This window comes from Hippocampus bargibanti, linkage group LG03 (assembly GCF_051943395.1).
Source record: "Hippocampus bargibanti isolate YZ-2025 linkage group LG03, ASM5194339v1, whole genome shotgun sequence".
Classification (NCBI taxonomy): Eukaryota; Metazoa; Chordata; class Actinopteri; order Syngnathiformes; family Syngnathidae; genus Hippocampus; species Hippocampus bargibanti.
In genome coordinates, this window is record NC_142736.1 from 2,195,337 (window position 1) to 2,211,458 (window position 16,122).

General features: G+C 36.4%; 1 protein-coding gene across 3 annotated transcripts in view; it reads left to right on the plus strand.

Moving 5' to 3' along the window:
- The window catches only part of adamts18 (ADAM metallopeptidase with thrombospondin type 1 motif, 18), a 66,731-nt gene that overhangs the window by 27,796 nt on the left and 22,813 nt on the right, over positions 1-16,122 (plus strand). For all 3 annotated transcript variants that reach the window (XM_088991489.1, XM_088991490.1, XM_088991491.1), the window contains 4 exons: positions 7,201-7,373; positions 11,385-11,515; positions 14,634-14,757; positions 15,577-15,821. In XM_088991489.1, coding sequence (XP_088847615.1) covers positions 7,201-7,373; positions 11,385-11,515; positions 14,634-14,757; positions 15,577-15,821 — 673 coding nt within the window. The remainder of the gene's footprint in view (positions 1-7,200; positions 7,374-11,384; positions 11,516-14,633; positions 14,758-15,576; positions 15,822-16,122) is intronic.

The following is a 16,122-nucleotide window of genomic DNA, read 5'->3' on the forward strand; positions in this document are numbered from 1 at the left end:
GCCCACACACGGATACACTACAGAAAGGGATATTTGTCACCCTTGGAAACGTGCTCTGGCAAAAGCTTTTAATTGTATTTGTTTAGTGTGAAACCTCGGTTTACGAAACCTTTTGGCTTACGAACCTTTCGGTTTACGAACGTTAAATTTATGAAAATTTTACCTTGCAATACACACGGAGCTGGCACAATGAGTGATGAGTCGTTCGCGAACAAGCCCGTTCTCCTAAAAGAAAATGGCAGCCGGCTTGTTTTGGTCCTCTATTCCCCACCCCCTAGTCGTCGGTTAAAGACACATGATTGGTCAAGAACGCAGCAGTGAGGGGAGGTGGTTTAAACATTAAAGAGACAGGCAGACGACAGAGAGTGACAACATGGATAGCAGACAGTGACATTTGGACTCATTTCAACTTTGATAGTTCAAAGGCAGAGTGGAGACTGCAAGGCTAAAATATCCCATCAATTAGGCTCCACAAACAACCCGCACAAGCCATCTGTACACAGAACACAATTGATGAGGAACTAAGTAAAATGATCGCAGAGAAAGCACCTACAAGGGATCATTCCTCAAAATGGTGAAAGAAGAAGGCTCCCTTCCTCATCAAGTGTTTAATGTTGATGAAAGCGGCCACTCCATTCCATCAAGCCATCAACGACCATCACAAAGGTCAATAAAATGACTCTATTATGCAGTACAGTTTATTTCTTTAATTATATTACCATAGCACATTTATTATACATAAAATAAAGTATATTTTGTGTAGTTTTAAGGCTTCGAAAGTAGAAAAGTATGTTTTATGGGGACCTGGGAACGGATTATTCTCATTTTAATGGTTTCCTATGGGAAATTATTTTTTGGGATACACACTTTTCGCCTTACACACTCTGTCTGGGAACCAATTAAGTTCGTAAGCCAAGGTATCACTGTATTTCTTTTCATCCTTTTTTTGGGAACACCTAAATGTAGGGGTTTCCAGGTAGCTGTCAGAACACACACACACACTCGTACATGCCCACTCACACATATTTCGAGTCAGCTGACAGTCCAGACAGCAAGGCAATCTCTCCCCACGCTCCAGACACAGGGTGAGGCCAAAAACCTCTTCAAAATTACGCTTTTTTTTTGTGCCGAGAGATGCCAAGGTCCCGCATGGCTGCTCAAACGTAATGCCGCACATCCCACAATGCCCAACATTTCTGAGTCCCTCTTAGGTCACTCAGTCGGGGGGAAGCAGTCATTTTGAATGTTGTAGCCAAAAATGCTGAAAAAGCAATCCGTATTTCCACATGATAATAATAATAATAATAATAATAATAATAATAATAATAATAATAATAATAATAATAATAATAATAATAATAATAATAATAATACATTTCATTTATAAGCGCCTTTCAAAACTCTCAAGGTCACTTTACAGTCACGGGATAATTTTTTTTTTCTGTGGGTGAGCAGCGGCAGCCACATGCGCCAGCATTTACTGAACCCGGAAGTAACTCAAATAGATAGCAAGTTAACCAGCTGGCTAATAGATAGCTAATAGCTAGCTAGCTAGATAGTTAGCCAGGTAGCCAGATGGACAGCCAGCCAAATAGCTAATAGACAGCAAATAGCTAGCTAGCTAGGTAGCCAGCAAGATAGCTAATAGCTAGCTGTCTATACATACATATCGGTTTATATAGCACTTTAACAACAGCTAAAGCTGGAACACAGCGCTAACATGGACAAAAGGGAAATGCTGCTCCCTTGTGGAAAGGAAAAAAAAACATTGCCAGAGGTCTGGCCAGCGCTTTATCGGCACCCAAGCAAGAATAAAAAAACACAACCTTAACTAATTCGTCATTTTTTTGAATTCCCGAATAAATTCGTGAAAAAAGAAAACGCATAAACAACACAAAATCAACAAAAAACGCAAGGCTCGTGAGAGCACTTGCTGGCGATTAAATCAGGAGGCCGATGGTATGAAATTAGCATTTAGTGTGAATATTTCTTGATTTATTTATCGAGCTATCGAGCTAGCCATCTTGCTTGCTAGCTATTTGCTATCTAGCTCCCTCGCCGGCTATCTAGCTATCTAGGTATTAGCTAGATAGCTATCTAGCTGGCTAGTCATTAGCTATCTCTTGGCTAGCTAGCTAGCTTTCTATCTATTTGAGTTACTTCCGCATTGAGTGAACGCTGGCGCGTGTGCCTGCTGCTGCTCACCCACAGAAAAACATATTAGCTATCTAGCTAGCTATCTATTAGCTGTCTAGCTTTCTATCTTTTTGAGTTACTTCCGGGTTGAGTGAATGCTGGCGCGTGTGGCTGCCGCTGCTCACCCACAAAAAAAACATATTAGCTATCTAGCTAGCTATCTACTAGCTGTCTACGTATCTATTAGCTAGCTAGCTTTCTATCCATTTGAGTTTCTTCCGGGTTGAGTAAACGCTGGCGCGTGTGGCTGCCGCTGCTCACCCACAGAAAAACTTATCATGTGACTGTAAAGTGACCTTGAGAGTTTTGAAAGGCGCTTAGAAATGAAATGGATTATTATTATTATAACGCACGGTTTGCTTTTATCCAAGGATGTTGGAGCTTTGGAAGACTTGATTTATTCCGAATTGTGTGTTTTGTTATATTTCACCGCCGAATTACGGTCACAAGCAATGCCAAACTAAAAGGCTTTAGCTTAGCATTAGCCACACTGTAAGCAGTGTTTGAAATAGTGTTTGCCCGGACGCCCGTCAGGCGTTCAACTTACAAAACGTCTCCACCCGGGTGGCCGACAACTTCTTCAAGAAAAAAATAAAATAAATAATGAACGTTTTTTTTTTTTTTCAAATCAAACGTTTGAACGAAGATTTCAAAATCAGAATAAATTATTCTGATTTCGAAATCTTCATTCGGTTTGGAAATTACTAACTTAACTGAATTTACTAACTTAATTGGTTCCCAGACAGAGTGTGTAAGATGAAAAATGTGTATCCCAAAAATTAATTTCCCATAGGAAACCATTAAAAGTAGAATAATGCGTTCCCAGGTCCCCATAAAACATAATTTTCAAATTTTCTAAGCCTTAAAACTACACAAAATACACCTTATTTTATGTCTAATAAATGGGCTATGGTATGATAATTAAAGAAATAAACCGTACTGTATAATATAGTGGTTTTATTTACCTTTGTGATGGTCGTTGATGGCTTGATGGAAGAGTTTCAGACACTGCTGTAAGTCTTGACACAGTTATTTTCAGATTCGTTTGTCTTTGAAAGATTCATGCAAATAATGAAAGATGAACCAGCAATGGCAGCGTCAGCCCAAAAAAATTGGAAGATTTGCGATTTGCTTCATAGAAAATTCTACAGGGAACTTTTTTTGGAGGTGTCAATTGATGACAGAATTCATGATTTGCTTTAGCAGGTTTTGGGGTTTGAATTTTCAAAAAAATTACAAGGAAAGCTACCAAGACAATTTCCAGGAGTCATGCCTGCTTGCTTATACGACTGATTTACTCCGTGTTGTACAACCGTGAGGGATAAATAGATTGATGCTGGAAGTAATTGCAGAGGGTTTTCTGAACACGAACCAACAGTCAAGACACATTTTATGGCTGACTGATAGCACCTTTCTTGGTTTTTTTTCTCTTGCGTTAGGGTTGCAAATACATACAGTGTCTTTTCTTTATATATATATATATATATATATATATATATATATATATATATATATATATATATATATATATATATATATATATATAATTGAAACAGTTGGCAGGTGTGTTGAAGGTTAAGTACGCTAATGATCGCTTGAGGAGCACCATATCTCTGTTGGATTTGTTTCCACTTGCCATATATATATATATATATATATATATATATATATATATATATAAACAGACCACTAGCTAGCAACATAGCTAGCGAGATAGCTAGAAAGATAAAGCAATACACATTGAGTTATATAGCTATATAGTTATGTAGTTATGTAATTACAGTAAAGTCTCGTTATATCGATATTCAAGGGAGTCCGAAAAAATATCGATATAACCGGGACTATCGATATATCCGACCCTGTTTGCATGTAATTTTCTCTGTGCGTGCATAGAAATAGTATCGATATAACCGGGACTATCGATATATCCGATATCGATATACAATTACATCTTCATAAGCTAACGTACAGTGCATCATCTAGTTTTCACCAGGCGCCCTCCTCCTTTACAAACACACAACGAGGTCAGTTTAAATATTTGGACCGTTCACTTCACTGAGCTCATCAGCGCTCGCTTAACAGCCAGGCAGTCACGGGCGCACCCTGCACGTCTCCTAATCCCTCCCGCCGGGGGATCAAAGATGTTTTCTGCTCATATGATACACGTTACGCATACGCTACGTTCGGCTGAGCAAGAAGGGCCCACGCAGGAGGCCCTTAGCAAGCCGGTTAGCTGTCTGCTTCGTTTAGCATTCTTGCGGTAGAGACAGAAAGGCTTGCAGTAGCTTCTGCAACTATGAGTGTTATGGGGTCAGTGGGACAATGGAGGTAAGGTGTTTGAAGCTTTAATTTTAGATATTTTCCCCCACAATTCAAAACAGTTCCTGGGGTAGTTCAGGTCGATTGCAGTGAGTGGCCGTGTACGTATGTACTCGTTCAAACATGTTACCGCATGGAAGCTCTGCCATGTTGGGTGGAACTACACTGAATACAGGCGGTATTTCCCCCGCTTGCATGACTTTGCGGACAAAACTCGGATCAATTACCACTGCGCGCCATAATGATCCAGATCCGCAAAAGTGCACATTGACACATTGAAAGAGACCCCCCAGGTCATTCAGAAGCTTCAAAATTCCACTTTGGAATCTGTCGCAATCATCTTTGCGTGGGTATTATCCTAAACAAAACAATCAAAACCTTCAAGGACAACCGACACCATTTTTTTGTTTCCTAAATGACATCAAAAAACATTTTATAGCATCTAAAATACCCAAAACACGCAGGCTGATATTTTTAGTCAAATACAAAACATCAATAAAAATGACTTAAAGTGTCCCAAAACTGCCACAAATTAGCTCGAAACTGGGGAGATTCAGAAAGTCCTGGCCCCTTGTTTGTGACGTCACGTCAGGATACTCCTTCACAAACTGCCTTGCTCCAGAATCAAAACAATGGCTTGAGAGAGTTCAGATTGGCAGAAAATGCTTTCTTGTTACTCATCCAGTTATGAATATGATTGAAATAGTTCTGAAGAGGAAAGCACAAATGTTTGCAATCGATTAAAGAAGTCGTTCAGTATCAATTCGAGTCGTCTCGACTCCAATGTAGCGCCCAGGAAAGATGGCACACAAGCTCCGTTGGAAATGGGCTGATTTGTCTGCTGGGAATTTGTGTCAACTAGTATCAAATAGTAGTTTTGGTGCAACACACAACAATTCACCATCGCATTATTGATGTTTTTTCCTTCTAATTTCGCCCTCAACCGGATAATCACAAAGTTTTCAGACCCAAAGTACCCAAAAGGCATTGTGTGTCGCTTTCTGGGTCAGGGGCGTTCCCTCCGTGACGTCACGTCAAGCATCGTCATCAACTCGAAAACCAGACTTCCTGAATATTCAGCGCAAGTCTTAAAAGGTAAAATATAGCTATTTGCGGTGGAATCTTTGTAAAATACGCTCAGTAGAAGTCATTTGAAGTGATTTTACAAATTACGAACGCAACTTGACCGAAGGTGTCGGTTATCCTTTAAATGTTTATCTCAGTTTCATCTGAATGAGTCACCGTGCCATGGCGAACTCATTCAACTGTGTTTTGCATCTGTGTGTGATTGTCCCGCTGTTAATCTCAGTGATTAATTTGGCAGCATCCTTTCTCTTCCTAATCAGACCCCAACCAGATGGATTAGCCTGAATCTATTTTCCTGGCGCCAATGTCATTCACACCCCACATGCTGCTTCCAATTGTCAGCTTTACGCGTCCTATCAAAATGACACGAAAACCAAAAAATGTATCGCTATGGCTCTTGAGGCTCAAAACGCAATAATAATAATAATAATAATAATAATAATAATAATAATAATAATAATAATACATTTCATTTATAAGCGCCTTTCAAAACTCTCAAGGTCACCTTACAATCACAGGATAAGTTTTCTGTGGGTGAGCAGCGGCAGCCACATGCGCCGGCGTTCACTCAACCCGGAAGTAAATGGATAGAAAGCTAGCTAACCGACGTCTCCGGACAAGTTGTGTCCATTATTTGTAAAATCACTTGAAATGACTTCTACTGAGCGTATTTTACAAAGATTCCACCGCATATAGCTATATTTTACCTTTTAAGACTCGCGCTGAATATTCCGGAAGTCTTGTTTTTGAGTTGGTGACGAGTTCGTACGTGACGTCACTAAAGGAACGCCCCTGACCGACAAAAATGACGCATTGTAGCAGTCCTTCCATCACGTCAATGTATTTTGCTGTACTTGTTTGGTCTGGGGACATCGCGTTGCACTCAAAAGCCGCCAGAAGAGGGCGTCCAAGCTCCATATAAGGAATTTATCAGCCTGTGGAAACGGAGGTGGCCACAGGAGGTCGCCATTTTGTGCCTCTTTTTCGTTGAGACATTTCCCCTCAATGTTGCCTCAAAATGGCACGGAATAAATTCTTTAATCGATTGCAAACATGTATGCTTTCCTCTTCAGAACTATTTGAATCATATTCATAACTGGATGAGTAACAAGAAAGCATCTTCTCCGAATCTGAAGCCATTGTTTTGATTCTCCAGCAAGGCAAGACGTCTTGGGGTGACAGCACAAACAAGGGGGTGGGACCTTCTGAAACTGCCTACTTTCAGTTTCATTTTTTTGCAGTTTCAGCACACTTTAAGTCATTTTTATTGGTGTTTTGCATTTTACTAAACATTTTATACTGTGTGTTTTGGGTATTTTAGATGCCATAAAACGTTTTTCCGATGTCAGTGAGGAAACAAAAAAGTGTTGTCGGTTGTCCTTTAAGGTTTGTATACTAAGGACATAAGCTAAGTACATGTATACTAACATATACAAATAACTAAACTACATACATATATGAACTTAGTAACTGATAAGAATAAGTAGAAATGAAATAACATGGGATGTTTTTAGGATGTGTATACATATAACTAGTTGTAACAGTTTTCATGCAAATTCAAACCATGTTTGACAATGATGACCATTGTGTTACTACCAGGCCGCAGCATAACGGCAAGTTCTGCTACGGACCCGGCCGCCATAACCAGCTGTGCAACACTCGCCCGTGCCCCATCAACAGCGTGGACTTCCGGACGCAGCAGTGTGCCGAGCACAACAGCAAACCCTTCAGGGGCTGGTACTACAAGTGGAAGCCGTACACCAAAGTGGACGGTAACATTTATTGCAGAAATCGGTTGCATGAAATGGAATCCTTTGCTTCAAGTGCTTTTTAAAAAAAATTAAAAGTCATCTATATTTCGACTTAACAAATATATTATTAAATAAATAAATATATATTATTTTGTGCAACCATTGGACAACAAAAATTAATGAAAAGAAAGAGTACATTCAACATAACATTTTATTATTATTATTATTATTATTATTATTATTATTATTATTATTATTATTATTATTATTTTAGGGGGGTGTAGATTTTACCTTTTCCCAAAGACAGGCCAGTCAAAGTGTTGCAAATATTACAATGGTGCTAATTTATTCTTTGTAAAAAAAGTGATTTGTTGACAATGTTAAATAAACAAACAAACAAAAAAATATAAAGGAAGGGAAAGAATGCTTGAAATAAATAAATAAATAAATAAATGAATAAATGAATGAATGAAGAATTGAAGACATAACGGATAAAAAATAAATACCTAATAAATAATAATAATAAAATAATAAAAAAATAAAAACCCAGCAACTAAAATAAATAAATAAATAAATAAACATTAGATAAATAAATACATAAAAAACCAACAACTAAAATAAATGAATACATAAATAAATAAATAAATACATACACGAATGAATAAATAAATACATAAATAAATAAATACATAAATGCATAAATAAATAAATAGCCAAATAAAAGTCTGAGGTTTTATAAGTTCACAGCGATATAATGTAAAATAAACATCAAATTACAAAGAAGGGGAAAATGTGAAACGAATACATGAATAAATGAATACATGAATAAATGAATACATGAAGACATGAATACTTGAATGAATGAATGAATGGATGAATACATAAAATAAATAAATAAAAACATAAAAACATAAAAACTATGAAAACATAAAAACATAGAAAATAAAAACATAGAAAATAAAAACATAAAAACATAAATAAAACATTTCAAATCACTGAAATTGCTTCAAAAGAAAAATCGTCCAGGTTTTAGCACAAACTCAATTTGCCCAGAGCTAGTAGAGTGTATTCAACCCCGTCACGGTTGGCCTGTCCAACGTTAAGCACTTTCTTAATTAGTTCCCCGTAATTGAATCCATGGGAATATTTTCCACATAAAGCGCGAAGAGCCACAATCCGATTGGCCGGCGCGGCTCGACTTAAACACACAAAGGAGCACGTATCGCTGCCGATGAGCTTTGTCTGCTTTTAATTCACTTGATCTTCCGTATTCCAGCCCAAATCCCTTTAATGAGATTTTATTTTTATTTTTTTTTTGCTGCGCCGAAAGCTCCATTGACTGCGGCCCAAAATACTTTGAGCGGAGGATCACTTGATGCGATAAATATGGCAGCCAGTGATGTCCTAGCATCATTTTTTTCCCTTCCTGGCATTAGTTCTCTAGTTGGGTATTTATTTAACAGACTGTAATTTCACACAAGACATTCAAAAAAGGATACAGTAATACCTCGGTTTATGAACCCCTCGGCTTACGAACTTTTCGGTTTACGAATGTTAAATGTATGAAAATTTCACCTTGGCATACAAACTTTACCTTGGCATACGAACTTTTTTCGTACATGGTGCTGCCTCAATGAGTGATGTGTCGTTCGCGATTGAGCCCGTTCTAACAAGAAAATGGCAGCTGACTGTTTTTGTCCTCTATTCCCCGCCCCCAGTCTTCGGTTAAAGCCACGTGATTGGTCAAGAACGCAGCAGTAAGGAGGGTGGGGGGATTTAAACATTAAAGAGACAGGCAGACGACAGAGAGAGAGTGACAAAATGTATAGAAAACAGTGACATTTGGACTCTTTTCAACTTTGACATTTCAAAGGCAGAGTGGAGACTGCAAGGTCAATCAGGATCCACAAATAACCCACACAAGCCATCTGTACACTTGATGCAAAAAGCTATAAACCCAGCTAAACAGAACACAATTGATGAGGAACTAGGTAAAATTATGGCAGAGAAAGCACCGACATGGGATCATTCCTCAAGATGGTGAAAGAAGGTGAAAGAATAAAACCGGCCACTCTATTCCATCAAGCCATCAATGACCATCACAAAGGTAAATAAAATGACTTTATTATACAGGACAGTTTATTTCTTTAATTATCAAAGTCAGTTTATTGTCATTATTGTCAAATGCTAATGTGCATGACATACAGCACAAATTACTGTCCTCTCGGACCCAACGTACGAGGCACTTATAATGACTTGAACAAACATAATAAACACAAAAATGCCACATTATAATACCATATCACATTTATTATACATAAATAAGGTATATTTTGTGTAGTTTTAAGGCTTAAAAAAATGTAAAATTAAAAAAATATCTTTTACGGGGACCTGGGAACGGATTATTCTCATTTTAATGGTTTCCTATGGGAAATTAATTTTTGGGATACACACTTTTCGCCTTAAACACTCTGTATGGGAACCAATTAAGTTAGTAAGCCAAGGTATCACTGTACTTCTAACTGTTCCTCAATCAAACCGATTGAAGCTGTAATTCCCCTCCCCTGTTTTCTTCTTGTAACAAGTATCTGAAACGTGAGAACTTTTGCCACCTTCGACGGAAGGCGTGCAGCCACTTGTAAGCCTTTGACACACTGGGAAAAGATTGGAAATCGGAGAGAGGGAAGGAAAAGGGAAAAAGGGGGTGGGGGGGGGGGGGGCGTCGTGCGGTGAAGGACAGCGATCTGTTTGGCCGCCGTCCCGGTTCTGTTTAAGCTCTTGATGAATAGGAGGTTACGGAGGGAGGAAGATTGTAAAGTCACCTTCGCCGCCATCTGCTGAGACTTGTCGAAAAGACTCTGCCTCAAGCCATGGGGAGAAATCCCCTGAAAAACCTCACTTGAAATTGTAGCATCGCTAATCTCACGCAGATACATAAACTCTACTGTATGTAGATCAAATCCATATTTGGATGACCTTTGCCTCAGTTCTGAACACACTAAACCAGTTTTGAGTAACATATTCGCCAAAATAAAAAAAAATATAAACTAATTGACCGACATAAACTATTAGCTCTAGTTCTAGCTATCAATCTATTAGCTATCTATTAGTGCTATCTCTAGCTAGCCAGAGCTCTAGCTGGTTATCTAATAGCTATCTAGTGAGCTTTCGGTCTGTTTGAGAGTTGGGTGAATACTGGCGCGTGTGACTGCCGCTGCTCACCCATAGAAAGGCTTGTCCTGTGACTGTAAAGTGACCTTGCGAGTTTTGAAAGGCGCTTAGAAATCAAATGTATTATTTATTATTATTATTATTATTATTATTAGTAGTAGTAGTAGTAGTAGTAGTAGTAGTAGTAGTAGTAGTAGTAGCAGTATTATTATTATTATTATTATTATTCCTAATTATTATTATAATAAATAAAGTGACCTTGAGAGTTTTGAAAGGTGCTTATCAATGCAATGTATTATTATTATTATTATTATTATTAATAATATTATTATTCCTAATTATTATTATTATTATTATTATTATTATTTCTAATTATTTTCATTATTATTATTATTATTATTATTATTATTATTATTATTATTATTGTCATTAGCTATCTCTTAGCTAGCTAGCTTTCTATCTATTTGAGTCACTCTGGGTTGAGTGAACGCTGGCTCGTGTGGCTGCCACACATCCTGTGACTGTAAAGTGACCTTGGAGAGTTATGAATCAAATGTATTATTATTATTATTATTATTATTATAATTATTATTATTTTGACAATTTTTCACTCAACTTTGGTTCCAAAATGTCCTCACTATGTATGGTATAGAAGCATAGTGGTCCTCACAAAAATAGCCATACACACACACACACACACACACACACACACACACACACACACACACACACACACACACACACACACACACACACACACACACACACACACACACACACACACACACACACACTCAATGTTTATTTGGCTTGAGTGTTTTCCATTCTCATCGAGTGATTTTAATTGTATCATTTCTGCAGATGAAGACGTCTGTAAATTGTACTGCACAGCCGTGGACTTTGACTTCTTCTTCGCTATGTCCAGCAAGGTCAAAGACGGCACCTCCTGCTCCGACCACGGAGGCGATGTTTGCATCGACGGCGTGTGTGAGGTATAAAAAATTCTACCAATGATTCCGAATGCTATGATGACCTTTGAAAATACAGCAATATACAGACGCTCCCCTACTTATGAACATTTGAGTTACGAACAACGATACATACGAACATTTTTGTGGTAACATATGTAGTATTCTTTCCAGTTTTACATACCTTTATAGAGCATATATTTTATTAAATGTTTATTTTTCAGTACAAACCAATACAGGTTACTTATACACGCCTTAAACATACTTATATAAACCTTAAACATACTTATATGAGCCTTAAAGGACAACCGACATCACATTTTTGTTTCCCAACTGACATCAGAAAAACGTTTTATAGCATCTAAAATACCCAAAACACGCAGGCTGATATTTTTAGTTAAATGCAAAACACCAATAAAAATGAATCTGCAAAAAATTGATTTTTCAGAAAGTGCCGCCCCCAGTTTGTGACGTCACGCCAAGACCTTGGTCTTGCCTTGCTCGAGAATCAAAACAATGGTTTCAGATTCGGAGAAGATGCTTTCTTGTTACTCATCCATTGGATATTTGGTTTGTTATGAATATGATTCAAATAGTTCTGAAGAGGAAAGCATAAATGTTTGCAATTGATTAAAGAAGTTCTTCCGGGTCATTTTGAGGCATCAAGATATGATACAAAAAGCTATCAACCCAGCTCAACAGAACACAGTTGATTAGGAACAAGGTAAAATGATTGCAGAGAAAGCAGCTACAAGGGATCATTCCTCAAGATGGTGAAAGAAGAAGGTTACGTTCCTCATCAAGTGTTTAATGCTGATGAAACCGGCCTCTCCATTGCATCAAGCCATCAACGACCATCACAAAGGTCAATAAAACGACTTTATTATACTGTACAGTTTATTTCTTTAATTATAATACCATAGCACATTTTTATACATAAAATAAGGTATATTTTGTTTAGTTCTAAGGCTTAGAAAATTAGAAAGTAGAAAAGTATGTTTTATAGGTACCTGGTAACGGATTATTCTCATTTTAATGGTTTCCTATGGGAAATTATTTTTTTGGGATACACACTTTTCGCCCTACACACTCTGTCTGGGAACCAATTAAGTTTGTAAGCCAAGGTATCACTGTATCATGATTCTCTTGAGGAAAAACAAGAAAAAAAAGAACACTCAATAGCAGCAGGCCAGTCCACAAAATGGCCGCCGTTCAATCCCTTTCGTCCTGCTTGAAGCATAACATCGTCTTTCAGCAACTTGGGTAAACCTCAAGTGTCACCTTTCAGCAGCCGTCAAGAGCGCATTTCCAAACAATCCTATGAAAATCCGACCATCATCTTAAACCCAATTGTCTTGCGGTTCAACCCAAACCGACGCGTTGACACTTTATTTTGTCCCGTTTCCACGGGCGCTGTTGTTGCTTTTGGTCGATCGGCTTTAAAATGGCCGCCAACTTGAATCGCATGTGAAGTTTAGCGTATTTATAGACAGCGTTTGAACGTTATGCGGCAATGCGATCTCCCAAATTTGGAGGAGGCGTATGTGAATTAGCATTGTTGCAGTAAATAATTACAGCTGTGTGTCAGTTTCTGTGGCCAGGTTTTTATTGGGGGGGGTGATTGGATTTGAAATTTGAATACGAGAACGGGTCGAAAGCTCGGTGTCGGTTTCATTTTCATTCATTTTTTTTTTTTCTTGGAATGCATTTAAAGGACAACCGACACCATTTTTTTTTGTTTCGTAACTGACATCAGAAAAAATGTTTTATAGCATGGGTGTCAAAGTCATTTTTTGCCGCGGGCCACATTGTAGTTATGGTTTCCTCTCGAGGGCCGTTATGAATTTGGGGAACCCATTAGAATTTTTAAATCCCTTCAAATATTACATATAGAGCACACAGCAAATTAATGAATAACTCGTTTTAAAATCTGAAGTCAAGAATAATGACTTTTATTGTGGTTGACATCCAAAAATATGAAATTTTGGCTCAGATTTTAGCAATCATCATGGAATTTAACAAGTTTGATTTGCTTTCGAGGGCCGAAAAAAATGATGTGGCGGACCGGATTTGGCCCGCGGGCCTTGACTTTGACACCTGTGTTTTATAGGATCTAAAATACCCAAAACACGCAGGCTGATATTTTTAGTCAAATGCAAAACCAGAATAAAAATGACTTAAAGTGTCCAAAAACTACTACTTCAAAATGAAACCGGAAGTGGCCAGTTTCACAAGGTCCCGCCCCCTTGTTCGTCGTGTCACTCCAAGACGTCTTGCCTTGCTGGAGAATCAAAACAATGGCTTCAGATTCGGAGATGCTTTCTTGTTACTCATCCAGTTATGAATATGATTCAAATAGTTCTGAAGAGGAAAGCATACATGTTTGCAATCGATTAAAGTTTTGTATTTATGAGAAATATTTTTTTTGAAACTTTTCACTGTTTTTATCTGGGCCTGATTGCACATGTATTTATTTATTTATTTATTTATTTATTCATTTATTTATTCAATTGACATTTTTCATAATGTAACTATTTTGACTTCTGAAATTGCAATATTTGATTTTTACTGTTTTTTTCTTTTTTTTAATTCTGATATTTACAGTCACTTATATATAAATTGTTGTTTTTTTTCTCGGATTATTTTTTATTATACTGTAGTGATTCGAGACAATTTTGACAATTCGTTATTTTTTTTTTTTTCATCATTTGTATGGGAATGGATTGCATTGGATTAGCCTTTATTAGTCTCACAGTGAAGAAATTTACATTTCACCGGAGCAAAGTGATGGAAGTAAGAGGAAAGGAAAAGAAGAAGTAGAAAAACAAAATCAAGGAGCTGCTATAAAGGCAGAAGAAAAAATAAATAAAAATAATGTGACACAACACAAAAATCGTGGACATCATTTTCTGCACCCTCTTCGTTCCATGAAGCAGTTCCAGATGAAAGAGGAGAGGATCAAAGTGTCCTTTTCACCAGTGGATCATGGGCGTCATGGTGGAATGTGCATTTCATGAATTTCTTTGGGTACATTTTGGGTGCTTTTGTGTACAATTCTTATGTTTTTCCCCCCTGACATGTTTGCTATTTTTGACAATCTTCATTGATTTTGACGCATTTTTAATCATATTTTTGTATTCAGGCCGTTGGTTGCGACCAGATTTTAGGATCCAAAGCCGCTCCGGATGCTTGCGGCGTCTGCAAGGGAAGCAATTCTACATGCAAATTCTACAAAGGCATGTACACACTGCAGCACAGAGCGAATGGTAAGTTATTCCAACTTTTTGCCTCCAAATAATAATAATAATAATAATAATAATAATAATAATAATAATAATAATAATAATAATAATAATAGTATATAGTAATAGTAATAATAATAATACTAATAACAATAATAATAATAATAATCATCATCATCATCATCATAATAAGTAATAGTAATAGTAATAGTAATAGCAATAATAATAATAATAATAATAATAATAATAATAATAATAATAAATAATAATAGTAAGGGTAATAATAATAATAATAATAATAATAATAATAATAATAATAATAATAATAATAATAATAATAAAATAATAGTAAGGGTAATAATAATAATAATAATAATAATTATTATTATTATTATTAATAATAATATTATTATGTGTATTATTATTATTATCATTAATGAATTGATGAATACATTTTGCAAAATAATATTATTATTTATAATAATAATAATAATAATAATAATAATAATAATCATCATCATAGTAATACTAATAGTAATTAGTAATGGTAATAATAATAATAATAATAATTATTATTATTATTATTATTATTATTATTATTATTATTATTATTATTATTATGTATAAAACACTCTATCAATAAGAATAATAATTATGGTTATGATGATGATGATGATTATTGTTATTATTATTATTATTATTATTATTATTATTATTATTATTATTATTATTATTATTATTATTATATAATACATTTAGTTTCTAAGCCCCTTTCAAAACTCTCAAATGTCAAGACAAAAAGCATCACAGGTGTAATCCCACAAATGTTTCTTTTTTACCCAGAGTACTACTCCATGGTAACCATCCCGGCGGGTGCCCGCAGCATTCGCGTGGAAGAGATGGCGGTGTCGACCAGCTATCTGGCGGTGCGTTCCCCGAAGAGGAAATACTACCTGACGGGAGACTGGACGGTGGACTGGCCGGGCAAGTTTTACTTTGGAGGAGCCACGTTCAGCTACCAGCGCTCCTTCAGTAAACCTGAGAGCCTGTACGCCGCGGGACCAACCAATGAGACGCTAGTGTTTGAGGTAAGGCTGATAGTCAATATTTGGATCAAATCGAATAGAGTGCCATTCTATTTCTTACTGAGCAGACAAGGCAGGGACAATTTCTATCATCTGTAGAATTCTTTCATTTATTTATTTATTTATTTGTTTATTTGTTTGTTTGTTTGTTTGTTTGTTCATTTGTTGATGTATTTATTTTTTCATTGATCCGTCCTTCCTTTGATGTATTTATCTATTAATTATCTATAAAATATTTATTCATTTATTTATTATGATTGATTGATTTCTGCATTTACGTATGTATTTATTTGTTTGTTTGTTT